Below are 12,759 nucleotides of genomic sequence, written 5' to 3'. Positions count from 1 at the left end.
GGCGACACTGTCCTACCTCGAGCCATCCGTGATGACGCAAGACGGTGTCACATGGTGCGGAGCTGTGCAAGTCGGCCCGTGCCGTGCGAAAAGTATGGGTTGGCCTCCCGACGTATCGTAGATCATTAACAAGCCTCGTATTGTCGACCCTCCGACAAACAAGTATAAAAGCCAATCTTCTCCCCACTGACAAAAGAGACACCTCAAACACCTATATACCATCTTTAGCTAACTTAAATTTCGGAGGGGTCGAGTTGGGAATCCCCCTCTCGACGTTGACCTTTTCTTGGCGAGGAGCAGCAATCGAGACCCAACTCGAGCCGACCTGTTACGGACAAAATTGTAAACGGGGTGTTCAATGTGCTTATGTATGTCCGTGTCTTTCGATTTTGTTTATACTTTACACAACATATAAAGGGCTGACAGTAGGCTTAGCAGTCCCATTTTCTTTAGTTTTGGTGGTCGTCCTAGGCTTACAAACAAATGTTGTGTCATGTGGGCACTTGTGAAGATTTCGGTTTGTAGTAGATCATTTTGAACCCTTTGTTGTGTTACCATTCAGAGATTATAAAGTTTGTTTGTAATTTGTATTGGCTATAAAGTGTTTACTAAAATGATTGCTTGTGGATCCCGAGTGAGACGCTTTCTCTAACCCGTTTTCTCTTTTGTAAGTTCTAAGGGACCATAGGAGGTTTTAGGGAGGCTGACCTTTGCGGACGGACACGTAAGGGTGCCGCACGACTTAGGCAAAACTAGCTAAGTGAGTGACAGACCGGTGAGGTACTCCTCGACCTGACTTGATTCCTCCGCCACATCACTAGATCCTCGTGTGGGCGACCCTGCATCTTCCGGACGGAACCTAGTCGTGCTAACTCCTCAGTCACGGCGTTAAGTTCCACAACAAGTCGATAACAATCACATACAGAGAAGAGCATTCCAATATCAAGCTGTTCAACCTTCCAAAACATTGTGGTTTAAGTCCCTCAGAGTGTTATAGATAGGTTGCACAGAGACCTATAGAGAACTTGAGAAGGTAATCCAAAGTGCCAAACGAATTAACGTTTTCCTGCTGTCTCTAGTTAGGGATTCAGCCCGAAAACAAGAACCTTTTGTTACCAGAAAAGAAGGATCTTTCTTTGATTACCGCCCTTTGTGCCAAGAACGATAACCCTAGATGTCCATCCCGGGAGCAGTAACAGAACTCAATCGACATACTTTTTAGGTCACGAACAATGCAAGAACAGAATCCCTAGACGAGACAAATGATTTTGCGATAATAAATCAAGCCATAAAGAGGAACAACTAGGGTTAGGATTTCGCAGCGAACTTACCTCCCTCGAGGCGTACATGATCGATCGCTTCGATTTGATTTAGCGATCGTCTGGACGAAGCAAGGAACAAACTCGCTCCCTGAGATCATCGCCGGAGAGGCGAGGAGAGACGAGGCAACGAATTCAACCATCGCATCCTTAAATCGCCCCGCTATCACCAGGACACATCGGGCCTGACCCTATGGGCCCACTTAAATAGGGGCCCAATGGCGATAGTCCAGTCGAACCGGCTCAGATCGAGCGTTCCCGTCGGGCCCGGTCCATCTAAAATCCGCATCCGGTTTATTATGCCTTAATGCTTATCATGCGAATCTGCCATGTGATTTGTTGCTGCTAATTAATGATCCTAAAAGAAAGGTCGACACAAGAGGAACGTGGAACGTCATGAACATGACCAATGCGCAACACATGCCATCATCATGGCTTCACGTAAACAAAGATATCCTCGAGGGCCCATTCAATGGAAAGCACTTCACAATCTCTTTAACCTAATCAAAGTTTAGTGGACTGATCACATGGCATGCCAATTTAAAGTTAAGGACGGTAAGGCTGAGAGAGTTCGAAGTGGTAAAGGAGATAAGATTTCCCAACTAACCTTTCCAACACACACACACACACACACACACACTTGCTTTAGGGTTTCTTAGTTCAACCTAAGTGCTAGCCTTTACAAATGTCTGAGTAGGTGATCAAGTACTCATCTTCATCTTTAGGACTTATTTTCAATTCTAAAGTTTATAAAGCTAGATTACATAGTTCCTTCTTGTTTATGAGAGACACATTCTAAATAAATTGCAATCATTCTAAAAATTAACTTTTAACTATGTGTTTTCTGTCCGTCATTTTTTTTTTGTTGACATGGTTAAATGAACCTCAATGACAACAACTATTTGCACATCTTTCCAATATGTTTGACATCACATAACAATAATAATATCGATTATTTGGAGGTACATAAAAATCACAGTCATCACAAGCTTTTAGAATACAGCAACGAAGCGAGAGGGTATCCAAGTCCAAACGACGGAAGAAATGGCGCCAAATGGAGCGCGCGACAAAGCAACGTCCAACGAACCTCCCTTCCCGCGTCTGCTGTAGCAGAATCGTCCGGAGAAACGCCGTGGGAAACGATGGGTGAGCGAAAAAAGCAACGGAACGGGTCGCTCGGAGGGAAACGGCTCACCCCGCGGTTGCCCTTTTATCCCTTGTGCGGTCCTCCTCTAAGAAGCTCGGCTTCTCTCCATCTTCCCTCTCCTGTCCCCGTTCGGTAGGGCTCCTCTGCTCTCCGCTTCGAACCTCGTGGAATCCGGTACCTGGATCACAGCAAGCGATTCCCTTTGCTTTTCTTCTGCTACAGGTTCGACCTTTGCAGGACTGCGGGATTTTAGCTGCTTAAAGGAATCTCTGGTATTCATTTTATTTTGTTGTTATTTTGGACAATTTCCTCTGTCGAGCGTCACGGTTGTTTCGTGCCAAATCTGAGTATGATTTGGTAGCTTACACGATCTTCTCGGTTGAAATGCATCCTGTAAGGGATCAAGAGTTGTGTTTAATGAATCATTAATTGCAATATTGGAACTTACCAGTATGTTTTTAGAACAGATAGGGATTATTTTTCTCTATCTCAAAAATTTCCGTAAGATTTCTTCACGCAACTCGGTTTTCCATCTCGTATTTTTTTGATTCAATGTCATCCATGATGATTTAAGCAATTCATCTGTCCCTGATCTCATGAAGTTAATGTATTCTCCTCTGTTGTCGATAGTTTTCATGGAATTTGGTGGCGGAAGTGCATGATTGCGTTCATCAATTTCATCTTGTCTTTCAAGCTCCCTTTTCTCTGCCGAGTGAATATGGTCTGGGACATGGAATCTGTAGGAAATCATATATCCTCCGGTGTGACATGCATTCTGTCTGCTGTATATAAGGTAATCTGCAAAGCCACCATCCATATCTATGAATCACCTGCCGTCAAATATTTTCAGTTATTTTTATTCGTTACTTTAATAAACATCTTGAATCTCTTGTTATTTAGTCGATGATCAGCAATGAATTAAGATTTTGACCAAGCTGTGATCTTGCAAGTTTTGATCTAGAAATGGCAGTTTTCAAGGTAGATATCAAGACCTGATCAATCTCAAGGATCACATGTTTGGGAAGCATGCCAGGCCCCATGGATGGAATATCAAACACTTTTTATTTCAGCAGAACTGGGAATTCTCAGAAATTGGAGCATAAGAAACATGGTGATGATAATGACTGCACTCGGCAATTCTACTGCAAGTTTGATTTTGGATCTCAGGATCCATAAATATTTCTGCTTATTCTTAAGAAACATAAGAAATAGATTAAGTAATATAATTACAAGAAAGAACACTACTGTCTTTGCTCATCTAAAATACTTTGTTGACAATTTGGTAGGTTTTGAAGCTCCTCGGAACAGCTTCGATATTTCCATCGACAAATCTGAAGGTTATCACTGTGTCTCTGAAGATATTCGGGTGAGTTCTATTTGAATATATCACTGTATTCGTAGATTGAGGTGCCTATTATTTTTTGAACTTTCATACAGCACAATGCTTCTAATCACTGCTGACATCTTGCTTTAAGCAATAGATGAGTTTGTGCCATGGATAAGGATTTCAACACCTGTTTCTTATATGCTACCTACTTCCATGATTCAACAGCATTCTCAGACTTTCAAGTCAAAATATTGAACTTTTTTGTTCATGTCTGCTTTTTTGTATTGAAATTCATACTACATATATCAAACTGTAACATCTAAGAGCATCGATCATGTGATGTTATTCATGGACTACTCTGTTCTTAGACTTAGTTCAGCAATAACTCCTCATGGGGCATATCAGAATCACAAATTCTGTGCCTATCGAATAGATCCTCGTCAGGTGTTCCACTTGCCAGTTTTCTGTGCGGAGACAGTATCTGCAAACTGCATATTTCCACTATGTTTAATTTCTATTCCTCATGAGCTTTTGGTTTCAGTATTCTTTTCAGGTGAAGCAGCACTCCTCCAAAATGAACCATCTTCCCAATGGAACCTCGATGAAGAAGTTGATGCATGGACCAAATCTGGTTGCCCGTCTGATGGGAATAGAATCGATACCATCCGAACGAAGTACCAAGATTCCTGTCAAGGAACATGAAGTAGATAGATCAAGAAAAGCAATGGAGATGAGTAATAAGCCTATGGATAACAGTTCAGGTCTCGGAACTCCATGTAGCTCTACTTCCTCCAGACAAACAAAGACAAGAAGACCACAACCACGCGAACATCCACAGGAAGAGCTGCTGCAGAGGTTCAAGAAGGACTTCCTGGCGTGGCAGGCTTCAAAGTTATGGGAGCATCCAAGGTCAAAGAAGAGTCACGTTCTTGGAGATGGGAAGGATCGCCAAGCCCATGCACCAAAGAATCTGGAGAGCAAGAAAAACTTGAAGCGTACACAACTCAAAGAGGTGGTTTCACCAGCTAGACGGGATGTGAATGCACAAGGATCCAGCAGCAGCAAGACTATGAAGCTTGGGAGCAGAGTTAATGGTCCTGAACACTTTCCAGTTGCTAAGGCCGATAGGCAACACGAACGAACTTGTTCGCCGACACAAATAGTGATTCTGAAGCCTAATTGTGATAGAAGTGATGATAATGAAGAGTCATCGTTAGCTGCCTCATCTGAGGAGTTAGAGAAGGAATATAGTATGGACGATTTCCTCGAAGAGGTGAAGGAAAGGCTCAGAAATGAGACTCTCAATGTTAAAGGTAGAGGAAACAGAATGGGGACTCCGTTGAGTGAAAGGTCAAGTGATCCAAAGCAAATTGCTCGTGGCATAGCAAGACATATACGAGAGAGCGTGACCAAGGACAGGGGGACGACTCTGGCACGATCTGAGTCAACCAGATCGATAAGGAGTGACATCCAGATCAATACGCCCGATTCACCAGAGTTAATCAGAAGAGACACAAGAAAGTTCCTGTCGGCGAAATCGAAGAACATCCTGAAAGATGATATTTTCCTTGGAGACTCAGGTGCTTTCTCCTTGATCAGAGACAAGGCAATACCAGATCAAGGGAAAAGTGTGGACTACTGGAAAGATAAGAAAGCTGTGATCGAATCAATTCCAAGAAAGAGAGAGAAATGTGTGGCACAACGAAACCTCATCAGATCATTTTCTGCACCTGTGTCCGGAACAGCCTTTGGGAAGCTGCTTTCGGAGGACCAGCATATAACTGGAGCTCAGATCCGCAGGAAGCATGAAGCATCTGAACATAACCTTTCAGAACTCAGAAACCAAAGAAAGGATGGCCTCGACCTGAAAGGTAGAGTTTCCAATCTAAAACATAGCTTCAATCTTAAAGGTAAGTTATTCGGGAAGAAGACAGAGCTGATCAAGGAACAACCAGCTGCGAGTGGATTCAACACAGTGAAGGAAACACCAACTGCACCGCCTGCTGTCACCAGCGCTGGCATCACACAGGCAAGTGCGGTGATAAAAGCTCTGCAAGAAAAGTAGTATTAAGGTTTTAACATGAACTGTTTTGCCTCAGGAGAACTCCACAGAGGTGCCACCGAGTCCTGCATCAGTGTCCAGCGGTTCTCCTGACGAGTTCTGCAGGCAAGATAGCCCGAGTCCTGTATCACCGCTGGAGGTCATGGAGTACCACACTACAGCTTGTATCTCTGAAGCGCTGAGCTCCGATGCTCCAGGTTGAAGCAGATAGGTTTCGTACGCTTAGAATTTACCTTAGCTTCTTGCATGGCTAGCTATATCTCCAATGCTCCAGCTCGTATCTCTTTGCCAGATCCACATCTGTCGGAACAAGCTGAGCATGGTGGATCCGAAATGGCAGCCACGGAGCAGCCTCACAACCAAGAGACGACCGTCTCTGCCGATCAAGCAAGCTCAAAGTCGGGCGCAGTAACAAGGCCGATCTCACACCAGGTCTTCGAAGAAGAGGAAGAAGCATACGGCAAATACTGGAAGTCTTCTATCGTCCACAACGATGACATAGCTGTACGACACAAGCTGCTGTTTGACTTGGTGAACGAGGCTCTGCAAAGTGTACTGGGACCTCAGATACATTGCTCCATGTTCAAGAGGCGGAGTCCAGGCCAAGCTGCATCACCACAAGCAAAAAGCTTGTTACTTGACCTGTGGAACCAAATCCAGGTATACATGAGTCCCCCTCTACATGAGTCCGACGTAAATAGCGTGGTGGTTCAGGAGGTGAAGATGACGACTTGGCCAAGCATGCTCCATGAGGACGTTGACGTCGTAGGAAGACAGATTGAGCGGGTCGTGCTGCGGGACTTAATAGATGACATTGTGCAGGCAATGATTGCTTTGCCGAGCATGCGACCCGCTCGATGCCTGTAAGGTGTTCGGCGAAAAGGAAGTTGAGAGAGGCTCGACATAGATGACGAGCAGTGCTAGAATAATGCCTATCGCAACCTCGGCCGGTGGAGACGGCGCTGCCGCACATGGCATGTCGGAGTTCTTCGTGCAAACGTTCCTTAATCCATGTTGCTTGACTCCATGGCCGAGGGAAGATTGCAGCTTGGCACATCAAATCAAATGATTGAACAATTACTATTTCGTTATGTAGGAAATGGTTTTTGTGTGTTTTGGTGTGTGGACGTGGTGCATCTTCTCATCCTCGTGTTCATGGTGCACAACCCAGAGAACAGCTCGAGTTCAGATTGTAAGATGGAATTTTCCTTGAAATGTTGAAATTATTTGGCGTTGACCGAATACTGTGTCAATTTCAAGAATAGTCGATGAGAAGTTCGTCCCCCCCCATAAGAGATACATTGTCAAGGAAACGTATTAATTGGTGTCAGATGGAGAAACTAATGGAAGCAAGAACCTTGACAAACTGCATTTTTCTAGCTCAACTACTGGACTTTTGCTACTTTATCAACTAGTAAATTGAGAAAGTAGAGATAAGAAGAACAAATCTGGGTGGAGAGGCATGTGGAGGCACAGTGTAAGACTTTCTTGAAATATTAGTTGAGAGGCTTTGTCTTCTTCCCATGTCCAGTCTCAATTGTTTGACCCTCGACAGCAGCAATTAAGGGTCTCTTTCTGTCTCCACAAGTCATCCCCGTCTTTTCAGTTTGCCTCCATTTCAGACATTATCATCATGTGATGCTGCATAGGTTTTCTGTAATATTTTTAAATTTAATTCTATGTCAAAGGTAGATAAAGATGTTAAATTAATTTATAAAAATATATTATTATTATTATTATTATTATTATTATTATTAAGATGACAAGAAGTCATCTTGTGCACATCAAATCAATTGAAAAAGTTGTGGAGGTCATTCAACCAGTTTATGTAGGCCTCAGAAAAATGTGTCTTTTTAGGGAAAGAAATCATGCAAAATGATATGCTTCTTCGATCCATGTTCATGTTGACTTCCCTCTCTCTCTCTCTCCTTCTGCGTCTCTTTTGAACGGCAGTTGAGACGAAGACCTTTTGTTCACCACAAACATGCCATGATCAATAAATTGACCAAAGAAATCCTGTTCTTCAATGAATCAGCAAGAATCCTGAGCAGTCAACAGTTCCCCATTTACCTCCCATCTAAACATCAAACAATATCTCTTTTTCAAAAAGTTGTGATTAAAATGGAAAGATTTATTTATTTTTATTTTTATTTTTATTTTGTTCCTCTAAATTACTTTAAAATTATTATAATTTTATTAATAATATTTAATAAAAAAATATTTTGATTGGATAATCAATAATCTCATAAATTTAATCATGTATTTGGGTTCACTTTCGGGTGTTGTAGTCTAACTAAACTTGCTTGCAAAAACGATGTTTGAGTTTAATATAAAATTAAATCCTTTTCTAATATGATGGTCTTCCAATTCAGAATATATATCATCATAATAAAATATATTATGAGTTCAAAATTTATATTTATTATTCTCTCTCTTTTATTTTGTATTTAATTAATATATATTTAGGATCTCTCTCTATAATCAGTGTAGAGGCATCCGAGAAAGTTCCTCATGATATTTATGTTATTTTTTAAAAGGATTTACAGGTGAAATTTCATAAATTTATTCGCCTAATCCTTAAAAGCATATTTAATGTGATCTTTCGTTAAAATCTGATCTATCATATTTATACTCATATAAATGGCAACATAATTATATATATATATTATATATATATATATATTTTATTATTATTATTATTACCGTGAATCCCACAGTCGAAAGCTTTGAACCCATTGAGGGAGTTGGCGAGTCCGTGGCAGTGAGAGCAGAGCATTCCATCGCATCACCTTATTAACACAAGATGATGGATGATACGAGCGTTCTCGCCACCCACAGGCCGCACCACCGCCCCTTCCTTTCTTACCTTTCATTGGCTTTCCCTTCTCTCTCTCCTCCCTGTATTTTCCATCTGTGTCCGCAGCGTGGAATGCTACTAGAGGAAAAGAGGCATCGGCGATCGCGCACGAATCTTCACGAGGGCGCGCCCGACCCCGCGAGGTTCTTTACTTTTTCTCCTACTCCGGTGCTTCCCGACTACTCCAAGTCGCCGCTTGTTGCCTCTTTGAGCGAATAACAACAGAGCAATGCGTGGTTAAGCGTCCGAACCAATAAAGGTAGGATCTTGACGAGGGAGAGACCGGATGGAGAGGGAGATGGGATGCTGAAAGCCGGGATCTTGATGGAGGAGACCCCAAGAATGCAGTGGGAAAAGCCTTCTGGCGGTGGTGGTGATGATGAGAGGAACGATGATGTAAGGGAAGGGAGAGGAAGAGGAGTAGGAGAAGCGGGAGCTGAAGGGGAAGGGGTTGGAGAAGGGATTCTCTGCGTGAAGGTGATGACGGACGAGCAGATGGAGGTCCTCCGCCGTCAGATTGCTGTCTATTCCACCATATGCGAGAAGCTTGTCGAGATGCACAAGGCCATCACTGCCCATCACGACTCCCTCGCAGGTGAGCGATTCTTCCCCTTCCTCCTCTTGAAACAGAAAGTAATTTTGTGTCTTCATCTTGAGGCCTTTTAGAAATGTTTCGAAGAGGGATTTAATGCCAGCAAATCATGATCTACCTTCGTCGATTGTCATTCCATATGCTAAGTTTGGAGTCGTCGTTTCGACCGAGAACTGCTCTTTCTGTCCTTTGCTATAACCCCTTGCTTTGTTTCTATTTGGTAAAATGCCAACTCTAATTTATGTTCGTCTCAAGGACATTTAATGATGCTGAGATTAATAATTGTTCTTCCATGTTGCTGCAAACCTAGTGCCAAGTTGTTTGGCATTATGAGTTCCTTTTTTCCCACCAGTTACATGCATTAATGATGATTGTACAGTATAGCCATCTTAGATCACGTGATACATTTATTGTTATGCTATCGTTTTCTGCTAATTATGTTGTATTGAATTTATCATCTTTCTCCTATGGTATATGTTTTCCTTGTTAAGTTTTTTGGGCCTTGGTACAATGGTAAGATTGTTTCTTTACGACTTGAGAGATCAGTCGTTTTAAAATATTTAAAGGTAAGACTATGTACGTTGACCCTCCTTAGACAAAAAAAAGTTTTAGTGAGCAAGGCAACTATATATACTGAGGTCATAGTTCTTTCTTTGTGTGAGGATTTGATTTGTCATTATGCTGTCTCTGATATGGAGGAATGTGAAGTAGAAATTTTTACATGCATATCTCTGGTTGTGATTTTAGACTTCTACATTCAAATGCTTCAAGAAGCAACAGAACACACCCAGTGATTAATACTGTGGTGTGTATGACACAGTGTCTTCAAACTTAATGATGAGAAATGCAATTAGCCGTGAAAATTATGAGCAAGACTATCTCTTTAGCAGAAACTGATGGGATATTGGTGAAACAATATTCTGATTTCATGCAGGTTAAAGAACACGTGGTTTTCTCGTGCTTGAGAGATCTACCTTAAGTAATATGCCAATAGGTAGATTTGGTAATGGAGTCTGTGGCTAGATTGATCATGGATGTGTACAGTAAACATGCATTCTTACTCGCAGACTTGAGTAATACTTTAATGGCTATTTTTAAATTTGTCAACCATTCTTTCATCTGATTTGTCCGGTCCACCATAATATTTATAAGACATAAAAGGACCGCTTGGTGTTGGAAATGTTCATACAGGAGCAAGAGACTTGATGTCTTCCCTTGTATTGTCCTTTTATAGTTAAATATAGGGAGAAAAAGAAAGGCTTGCACATGGTCTTGTTAATTTAAGAGAATATATGATAGAATTCCAAGAAATCTATGGTGAGTTTTAGAAAAGAAAGGAACATGTAATTGTCATTTTGATGTGATGTATCACTGGATGATATTTTCCAAGTCAAGCTACCGAGCTCGTGATGGAACCTCAAATAAAAGTTCTGCATTTTAAGAGATGAAAAGGCATGGGTATTTGTTTGCTCTAATTTATACATGAAGCAGTGGGTTTTGATCTTCAGCCTATGCCTGTGTTTCACTTTTTTTTAATACAGTGATGCTAAATAAATTCTTTGGCACAAATTTGCAATTCATGAGACCAATAGACAAGTGTGGACTGTATCTTTCACCTATTTTAATTGTCATTATGAAGACAACTTTACAGAAATTAATCTGTGATAATCCATCCTCTTAAACTGATCGTGCACCTTATTCCAGAATATGGAAAAATCTCACTGCATATGTATCCTAACAGCCTGCAAAAGTTGCATGCATTTGACAACTACAACTCTTGACATAAATTTCTTTACCAGTAACGAACCATGTTTGATGTCTTATAGTTTAAGATTGAGCAGAATAATGGCTCATAAATCTCTGTTATTTACTTACTCTATTCATCTTGGTTGTTTTAGCTTTAGGAATGAGGGTGGGAGGCATCTACAATGATCCCCTGATGGCATCTGGCAACAACAAAATTACTGGTAGACAACGGTGGACTCCAACGACTGTGCAGCTACAAATTCTTGAGGCTATGTTTAATCAAGACAACGGGATGCCAAGCAAGCAAAAGATAAAGGAGATAACTATTGAGCTCTCACAACATGGTCAGATCTCCGAATCTAATGTCACTAACTGGTTTCAGAATAGGAAGGCACGATCAAAGCGAAAGCAGATGTCTGCATTGCCAAGTAATACTGAATCTGAAACCCTGAACGAAAAGAAACCCAAGCCCAACCAAAACCATCATGATGATCTACCTATCAGCATTGACAATAATCCCATTCGTGATAAGCAAATAAACACTGAAATCCATTCATTAGAATGGGAGCCAAATCAAGCACATGGCATACACTTGTCAAATGACAGTTCAAAGTCTTCCAGCGGTTCGGGCCACACGACCTTCTATGATAACATTTTATCCACCCCAAGTATGTCTTTGAATTTTCTCTTTTCCTGTCCAATGCAAATATTTATATCGTCTCTTTGATTTGTTGAACACAGGATATGACCACTTGATGGAGAAGTTTGACGTTCGATATTTTAGCCCTTACCATGCAGAAGAAAGCTATGACATCATGGGTTGACATTACTTGAGTTTGAGCCGGTGATCACTTGATGATGGCTAATAAATTGTATTTAAAGTTTTAAAAAAACCGTGAAATTTAGTTTGTGGGATTTTTGATATTCTTCTTCACCAGAGGGTGCTTTCCGGACAGAATATGCTCTTCTTTTATCATCTTTTTGAAAGTTTTATGCTTCTTTCTTACAGCAAATACTAAAAACAGTGCTGTATGTGAACTTTTAGTCATGTTCGATGGTCTTACTGTTCCTGTTCAGTTTATATCAGACTCAGAACCTTGGACAAACTTGTAGCGCAGGTTCCTTTCTACCAATCAAGATGCAACCTACCCCGGCTTAAAACAGGTTTCATTTGCAATTAGATCCAAGAGAACTAGAGATTGTTTTGCTGCATGATGTTGAGCTTGAAGTGGATAAGAGCTGAAGGATGCGTGTCGGTCTCTATGTTCTGAACTGTGAACAGAATGGAAGGAAGCTTATGTCACAATCTCCTTGACAAGCTAGTTTTGGGAGTCAGGTTGCTTGGTCAGCACAACAAGTAGCAAGATCATGAGATCAGGTCAAGCTAGTTTTTTTAACTACTATCATTTTGTCCAAGACAGTAAGTCAATAGATGTGACATGATCTATATTTTTAACAGTCACATAATTGCATGCATTTTAAAGGTTGTTTATTATCTTTTAATTGAGTTTTAGACGACATAAAATAATAAAAAAATAACATAATTAATCAGTCCAATTCGAATAGACATGTCTATTAGTTTTGATTGAACTGGAATCAATGCTTGGCACAAAAAAATTAGTGCTTGTGCAAACATTTCAGTCAGCAACTCATGATGTAGAACATGAAGTACAGAAGCTGTGTAAGAATCCAAGCTCATTAGTTCTACT

General features: G+C 41.1%; 2 protein-coding genes across 7 annotated transcripts; both read left to right on the top strand.

The window, feature by feature from the left end:
- Positions 1-2,346: 2,346 nt before the first annotated feature.
- LOC103978300 (uncharacterized) lies at positions 2,347-7,439 on the top strand. 6 transcript variants are annotated; one of them, XM_009394051.3, is made up of 7 exons: positions 2,347-2,688; positions 3,097-3,259; positions 3,437-3,577; positions 3,753-3,832; positions 4,335-5,822; positions 5,893-6,052; positions 6,130-7,439. In XM_009394051.3, the coding sequence occupies exons 3-7, from the start codon at positions 3,493-3,495 to the stop codon at positions 6,720-6,722; spliced, it is 2,406 nt and encodes an 801-aa protein (XP_009392326.2). In that variant the 5' UTR covers positions 2,347-2,688; positions 3,097-3,259; positions 3,437-3,492; the 3' UTR covers positions 6,723-7,439. The 6 variants fall into 6 exon arrangements, with proteins under 6 accessions (XP_009392326.2, XP_009392328.2, XP_009392323.2 ...); XM_009394053.3 differs by having other exon boundaries at positions 3,428-3,577; positions 6,148-7,439; XM_009394048.3 differs by having other exon boundaries at positions 3,428-3,577.
- Positions 7,440-8,672: 1,233 nt separating this feature from the next.
- Positions 8,673-12,131, top strand: LOC135633405 (WUSCHEL-related homeobox 8-like). Its single transcript, XM_065142823.1, has 3 exons — positions 8,673-9,307; positions 11,203-11,718; positions 11,792-12,131. The coding sequence occupies exons 1-3, from the start codon at positions 9,016-9,018 to the stop codon at positions 11,872-11,874; spliced, it is 891 nt and encodes a 296-aa protein (XP_064998895.1). The 5' UTR covers positions 8,673-9,015; the 3' UTR covers positions 11,875-12,131.
- The last annotated feature ends 628 nt before the right edge of the window (positions 12,132-12,759 follow it).

Source organism: Musa acuminata, chromosome BXJ3-3 (assembly GCF_036884655.1).
Source record: "Musa acuminata AAA Group cultivar baxijiao chromosome BXJ3-3, Cavendish_Baxijiao_AAA, whole genome shotgun sequence".
NCBI lineage: Eukaryota > Viridiplantae > Streptophyta > Magnoliopsida > Zingiberales > Musaceae > Musa > Musa acuminata.
The sequence above is the reverse complement of the archived record's forward strand: the minus strand, read 5'-3'. Positions and strand labels throughout refer to the sequence as shown.

What these genes read in the sequence shown, in the direction of transcription:
- LOC103978300 (XM_009394051.3), top strand. Translation starts at nt 3,493, where the DNA reads ATGCCAGGCCCCATGGATGGAATATCAAACACTTTTTATTTCAGCAGA. An exon ending in GTGTCTCTGAAGATATTCGG is followed by an intron (nt 3,833 to 4,334) that starts GTGAGTTCTATT and finishes TTTTGGTTTCAG; the next exon opens with TATTCTTTTCAGGTGAAGCA. An exon ending in CCAGCGCTGGCATCACACAG is followed by an intron (nt 5,823 to 5,892) that starts GCAAGTGCGGTG and finishes GTTTTGCCTCAG; the next exon opens with GAGAACTCCACAGAGGTGCC.
- LOC135633405 (XM_065142823.1), top strand. Translation starts at nt 9,016, where the DNA reads ATGCTGAAAGCCGGGATCTTGATGGAGGAGACCCCAAGAATGCAGTGG. An exon ending in CCATCACGACTCCCTCGCAG is followed by an intron (nt 9,308 to 11,202) that starts GTGAGCGATTCT and finishes TGGTTGTTTTAG; the next exon opens with CTTTAGGAATGAGGGTGGGA. An exon ending in TAACATTTTATCCACCCCAA is followed by an intron (nt 11,719 to 11,791) that starts GTATGTCTTTGA and finishes TGTTGAACACAG; the next exon opens with GATATGACCACTTGATGGAG.